Source organism: Oncorhynchus kisutch, unplaced genomic scaffold, assembly GCF_002021735.2.
Source record: "Oncorhynchus kisutch isolate 150728-3 unplaced genomic scaffold, Okis_V2 scaffold962, whole genome shotgun sequence".
Classification (NCBI taxonomy): Eukaryota; Metazoa; Chordata; class Actinopteri; order Salmoniformes; family Salmonidae; genus Oncorhynchus; species Oncorhynchus kisutch.
In genome coordinates, this window is record NW_022262907.1 from 72,947 (window position 1) to 80,050 (window position 7,104).

General features: G+C 45.4%; 1 protein-coding gene across 1 annotated transcript; it reads left to right on the forward strand.

The window, feature by feature from the left end:
* The first annotated feature begins 1,268 nt into the window (after nucleotides 1–1,268).
* LOC109887837 (zinc finger protein 501-like) lies at nucleotides 1,269–3,043 on the forward strand. The gene is made up of 2 exons (XM_031817237.1): nucleotides 1,269–1,287; nucleotides 1,700–3,043. Exons 1-2 carry the CDS (start codon nucleotides 1,269–1,271, stop codon nucleotides 2,893–2,895), a joined length of 1,215 nt encoding a protein of 404 aa, XP_031673097.1. The 3' UTR covers nucleotides 2,896–3,043.
* The last annotated feature ends 4,061 nt before the right edge of the window (nucleotides 3,044–7,104 follow it).

Here is a 7,104-nt window from a genome sequence, read left to right on the forward strand (position 1 = left end):
CTGTCTAAGGAAGTCTCGAGCTATTGAATTATTACTATAGTTTCTCATGATAAGCTGTAGACCACACTATCTACCTAGAGAGTTTATCTGCATTTTTCGTAGCTGTTTACATACCACCACAGACTGAGGCTGGCACTAAGACCGCGTTGCCTGAAGTAGAGTTTCTCATGATAAGCTGCAGACCACATTACCTACCAAGAGAGTTTATCTATATTCCTTGTAGCCGTTCACATACCACCACAGTTAGAGGCTGGCACTAAGATAGCATTGAATGAGCTGTATTCTGCCATAAGCAAACAAGAAAATGCTCACCCAGAGGCAGCGCTCCTAGTAGCCAAGGACCTTAATGCAGGGAAACTTAAATCAGTTTTACCAAATTTCTATCAGCATGTTAAATGTGCAACCAGACAGAAAATAACTCTGGACCGTCTATACTCCACACACAGAGACTCATACAAAGCTCTCCCTCACCCTCCATTTGGCAAAATCTGACCATAATTCCATCCTCTTGATTCCTGCTTACAAGCAAAAATTGAAGAGGGAAGCACCAGTGACTCAGTCAATAAAAAAGTGGTCAGATGAAGGAGATGCTAAGCTACAGGACTGTTTTGCTAGCAAAGACTGGAATATGTTCCGGGATTCCTCCAATGGCATTGAGGAGTACACCACATCTGTCATTGGCTTCATCAATAAGTGCATAGATGATGTCGTCCCCACAGTGACCGTACGTACATACCCCAACCAGAAGCCATGGATTACAGGCAGCATCCGCACTGAGTGAAAGGCTAGAGCTGCCACTTTCAAGGAGCTGGACTCTAACCCGGAAGCTTATAAGAAATCCTGCTATGCCCTCTGATGAACCATCAAACAGGCAATATGTCAATATTGGCCAAAGGTCGAGTCATACAACACCGGCTCCGACACTCGTCGGATGTGGCAGGGCCTGCAAACCATTACAGACTGCAAAGGCAAGCACAGCCGAGAGCTGTCCAGTGACACGAGCCTACCGGACGAGCTAAACTACTTCTATGCTCGCTTCGGGGCAAATAACACTGAAAAATGCATGAGAGCACCAGCTGTACCGGAATACTTTTTTCACTACATTCCTAAAGAAAGTAATGTACTTTTTACTCTATACATTTTCCCTGACACCCAAAAGTTGCAGGACAGGAAAAGGGTCCAATTCATGCACTTATCAAGAGAACACATGGTCATCCCTACTGCCTCTGATCTGGTAGACACAAATGCATAATTTATATAGCAAGAAAATGGTGCTGTCTGCTTTGCGTAATATAAGGAATTTGAAGTGATTTATACTCAAACTTTTGATAGTTGAGTATATTTAGAACCAAATACTTTTAGACTTTTCTCATAATTGTAGACTTTTACTCAAGTAGTATTTTACTGGGTGACTTTCCCTTTTACTTGAGTACCTTTCTATTAAGGGATCTGAAGTTTTACTTAAGTATCACAATTGGGTACTTTTTCCACCACTGCCGTTTTATCATTTTGAAGTGTCATTCAGTCTTTCTGTTTAACTAAATACTCTGTTTTTCTTTGGCAGGAGAGAGACCAGCCTCTCACTTTGACAGCGGGAAGAGTCCTTCAGGGGAACCAGACCCAGAGACGGGTCCTTCAGGGGAACCAGACCCAGGGAAGAGTCTTTCAGGGGAACCAGACCCAGAGACGGGTCCTTCAGGGGAACCAGACCCAGAGACGGGTCCTTCAGGGGAACCAGACCCAAAGAAGAGTCCTTCAGGGGAACCAGACCCAGAGACGGGTCCTTCAGGGGAACCATACCCAGGGAAGAGTCTTTCAGGGGAACCAGACCCAGAGACGGGTCCTTCAGGGGAACCAGACCCAGGGAAGAGTCCTTCAGGGGAACCAGACCCAGAGACGGGTCCTTCAGAGGAACCAGACCCAGAGACATCCAAACCAGCAGGACGACACCACTGTTCCCTCTGTGGAAAGAGTTTTACTAAGCTACAGAACCTAAGAGTGCATGAGAGAACACACAGAGGAGAAAAGCCTTTCCACTGCTCTCAGTGTGGAAAGAGGTTTACCCGTTTAGAGAACCTGAAACAGCATGATAGAATACACAGAGGGGAGAAGCCCTACCATTGTTCCCATTGTGGAAAGCGCTTTAGGTCGTTAGGCACCCTGACAACGCATGAGAGAATACACACAGGAGAGATGCCTTACCACTGTTCCCACTGTGGAGAGAGTTTTAGGTGGTCAGGGAGCCTGAAAACACATGAAAGGACACACACACAAGAAAAGCCCTACCAATGCTCCCTGTGTGGAAAGAGATTTACAGAGTTAGGGTCCCTGAAAATACACAATAGAATACACACAGGAGAGAAGCCTTATTACTGCTCCCAATGTGGAATAAATTTTACCTGGTTGGCGAGCCTGAAAACACATGAGAGAATACATACAGGAGAAAGGTCTTACCACTGTTCCCACTGTGGAAAGAGCTTTAGTGGGTTAGTGAACCTGAAACGGCATGAGAGAGTGCACACAGGAGAGAAGCCATACCAATGCACCCTGTGTGGAAAGCATTTTACCCATTTGGGGAACCTAAAAGAGCATGAGAGGACACACACAGAAGAAAAGCCCTACCAATGCTCTCTGTGCGGAAAGAGTTTTACCAAGTTAGTTGGCCTGAATAAGCATGACCGGACACACACACGAGGAGATAAGACCTACCACTGCTCCCAGTGTGGAAAGACATTTACCCGGTTAAGGTACCTGAATGAACATGAAACAATACACACAAATACACTCGAGAAGAAGACATACCACTGCTCTCATTGTGGAAAGACATTTTCCCAGTCAGAGGACCTGAAAACACATGAGAGAATAGAGAGGCTGTGTTCTGACTTATGTTTTTGACTGAGAATTAGTGTTTTTATTTATGCCACATGAAAGCTTACTTAAAAATAGGTTTACAGTGAAAAGAGTCCTGCAGAGATGGTTGTCTGGAAGGTTCTCCCATCTCCACAGAGAAACACTGGGGCACTGTCAGAGTGACCATCGGGTTCTTGGTCACCTCCCTGACCAAGGCCCTTCTCCTCCGATTGGTCAGTTTGGCCGGGTGGCCAGCTGTAGGAAGAGTCTTGGTGGTTCCACACTTCTTCCATTGAAGAATGATTGAGGCCACTGTGGTCTTGGATACCTTCAATACTGCTGAAACGTTTTGGTTCCCTTCCCCAGATCTGTGCTTTGACACAATCCCTTTGGCCTCATGGCTTGTGTTTTTCACCGTCAACTTTAAGACCTTATATAGACAATCAAGTTGTAGAAACATCTCCAGGATGATCAATGGAAACAGGATGCATTTAAACTCAATGTTGAGTCTCATAGCAAAGGGGTCTGAATACTTACAGTACCAGTCAAAAGTTTGGACACACCTACTCGTTGCAGGGTTTTTGTTTATTTTTGACTATTTTCTACATTGTAGAATAATAGTGAAGACATCAAAACTATGAAATAACACATATGGAATCATGTAGTAACCAAAAAACTAAACTAATCAAGATATATTTTATATTTCAGATTCTTCAAAGTAGCCACCCTTTGCCTTGATGACAGCTTTGCACACTCTTGGTATTGTTGGTAGAGAGGTAGTTCTATAGTTGTATACAGCCAGACTGGAAGGGTTCATGTGGATTGTTGGTAGAGAGGTAGTTCTGTAGTTGTATCTAGCCAGACTAGAAGGGTTCATGTAGATTGTTGGTAGAGAGGTAGTTCTGTAGTTGTATACAGCCAGACTGGAAGGGGTCATGTAGATTGTTGGTAGAGAGGTAGTTCTGTAGTTGTATACAGCCAGACTAGAAGGGTTCATGTAGATTGTTGGTAGAGAGGTAGTTCTCTAGTTGTATCTAGCCAGACTAGAAGGGTTCATGTAGATTGTTGGTAGAGAGGTAGTTCTGTAGTTGTATACAGCCAGACTGGAAGGGTTCATGTAGATTGTTGGTAGAGAGGTAGTTCTGTAGTTGTATACAGCCAGACTGGAAGGGTTCATGTAGATTGTTGGTAGAGAGGTAGTTCTGTAGTTGTATCTAGCCAGACTAGAAGGGTTCATGTAGATTGTTGGTAGAGAGGTAGTTCTGTAGTTGTATACAGCCAGACTGGAAGGGTTCATGTAGATTGTTGGTAGAGAGGTAGTTCTGTAGTTGTATACAGCCAGACTGGAAGGGTTCATGTAGATTGTTGGTAGAGAGGTAAGTTCTCTAGTTGTATACAGCCAGACTAGAAGGGTTCATGTAGATTGTTGGTAGAGAGGTAGTTCTCTAGTTGTATCTAGCCAGACTAGAAGGGTTCATGTAGATTGTTGGTAGAGAGGTAGTTCTCTAGTTGTATCTAGCCAGACTAGAAGGGTTCATGTAGATTGTTGGTAGAGAGGTAGTTCTGTAGTTGTATACAGCCAGACTAGAAGGGTTCATGTAGATTGTTGGTAGAGAGGTAGTTCTCTAGTTGTATCTAGCCAGACTAGAAGGGTTCATGTAGATTGTTGGTAGAGAGGTAGTTCTCTAGTTGTATCTAGCCAGACTAGAAGGGTTCATGTAGATTGTTGGTAGAGAGGTAGTTCTGTAGTTGTATACAGCCAGACTGGAAGGGTTCATGTAGATTGTTGGTAGAGAGGTAGTTCTCTAGTTGTATACAGCCAGACTAGAAGGGTTCATGTAGATTGTTGGTAGAGAGGTAGTTCTGTAGTTGTATCTAGCCAGACTGGAAGGGTTCATGTGGATTGTTGGTAGAGAGGTAGTTCTGTAGTTGTATCTAGCCAGACTGGAAGGGTTCATGTGGATTGTTGGTAGAGAGATTGTTCTTTGCATTTCGACTTTGAAATATATATTATATAATTGAATACAGTGAATTTCAAATGCCTCTTTGATTCTCTATTAGGTGTAGTCTATCCAAATATACATTTGTACAGAAAACCAGCATGACGTGTAATCTAGTAGACAGGACACTTCTTCAATAACAGCAGCTAGTCAACCACCTCGATAGCACGCAACTGACATTACATTGTCAAGACTGGCGTTGTGTGCACCATGCTCTACCAACTGAACTACAGGAAACTATTCTCACCTCATGTATCCTCGTGTATTCATATGTAGCTACAGGTCTGCATTAAACTATTCTAACAGTATATATTCCTAATGTACATATTCACATGTAGCTATAGGTCTGCATTCAGGTTAGTTATCATTGTTTTAGTTCACAATGGAGCCCCTAGTTCCACTCTTCATGCCCCTGATAACTCCTTTGTCCCACCTCCCACACATGCGGTGACCTCACCCATTACTACCAGCATGTCCAGAGATACAACCTCTCTCATCATCACCCAGTGCCTGGGCTTACCTCCGCTGTACCCGCACCCCACCATACCCCTGTCTGCGCATTGTGCCCTGAATATATTCTACCATGCCCAGAAACCTGCTCCTCTTATTCTCTGTCCCCAACGCTCTAGGCGACCAGTTTTGATAGCCTTTAGCCGCACCCTCATACTACTCCTTCTCTGTTCAGCGGGTGATGTGGAGGTAAACCCAGGCCCTGCATGTCCCCAGGCACCCTCATTTGTTGACTTCTGTGATCAAAAAAGCCTTGGTTTCATGCATGTCAACATCAGAAGCCTCCTCCCTAAGTTTGTTTTACTCACTGCTTTAGCACACTCTGCTAACCCTGATGTCCTTGCTGTGTCTGAATCCTGGCTCAGGAAGGCCACCAAAAATTCTGAGATTTCCATACCCAACTATAACATCTTCCGTCAAGATAGAACTGCCAAAGGGGGAGGAGTTGCAGTTTACTGCAGAGATAGCCTGCAAAGCAATGTCATACTTTCCAGGTCCATACCCAAACAGTTCGAACTAATTTTGAAAATTACTCTCTCACGGTTGCCGCCTGCTACCGACCCCCCTCAGCTCCCAGCTGTGCCCTGGACACCATTTGTGAATTGATCGCCCCCCATCTAGCTTCAGAGTTTGTTCTGTTAGGTGACCTAAACTGGGATATGCTTAACACCCCGCCAGTCCTACAATCTAAGCTAGATGCCCTCAATCTCACACAAATCATCAAGGAACCCACCAGGTACAACCCTAACTCTGTAAACAAGGGCACCCTCATAGACGTCATCCTGACCAACTGGCCCTCCAAATACACCTCCGCTGTCTTCAACCAGGATCTCAGCGATCACTGCCTCATTGCCTGTATCCGCTACGGAGCCGCAGTCAAACGACCACCCCTCATCACTGTCAAACGCTCCCTAAAACACTTCTGTGAGCAGGCCTTTCTAATCGACCTGGCCCGGGTATCCTGGAAGGACATTGACCTCATCCCGTCAGTTGAGGATGCCTGGTCATTCTTTAAAAGTAACTTCCTCACCATTTTAGATAAGCATGCTCCGTTCAAAAAATGCAGAACTAAGAACAGATACAGCCCTTGGTTCACCCCAGACCTGACTGCCCTCGACCAGCACAAAAACATCCTGTGGCGGACTGCAATAGCATCGAATAGTCCCCGTGATATGCAACTGTTCAGGGAAGTCCGGAACCAATACACGCAGTCAGTCAGGAAAGCTAAGGCCAGCTTCTTCAGGCAGAAGTTTGCATCCTGTAGCTCCAACTCCAAAAAGTTCTGGGACACCGTGAAGTCCATGGAGAACAAGAGCACCTCCTCCCAGCTGCCCACTGCACTGAGGCTAGATAACACGGTCACCACTGATAAATCCATGATTATCGAAAACTTCAATAAGCATTTCTCAACGGCTGGCCATGCCTTCCGCCTGGCTACTTCAACCTCGGCCAACAGCTCCGCCCCCCCCGCAGCTCCTCGCCCAAGCCTCTCCAGGTTCTCCTTTAACCAAATCCAGATAGCAGATGTTCTGAAAGAGCTGCAAAACCTGGACCCGTACAAATCAGCTGGGCTTGACAATCTGGACCCTCTATTTCTGAAACTATCTGCCACCATTGTCGCAACCCCTATTACCAGCCTGTTCAACCTCTCTTTCATATCGTCTGAGATCCCCAAGGATTGGAAAGCTGCCGCAGTCATCCCCCTCTTCAAAGGGGGAGACACCCTGGACCCAAACTGTTACAG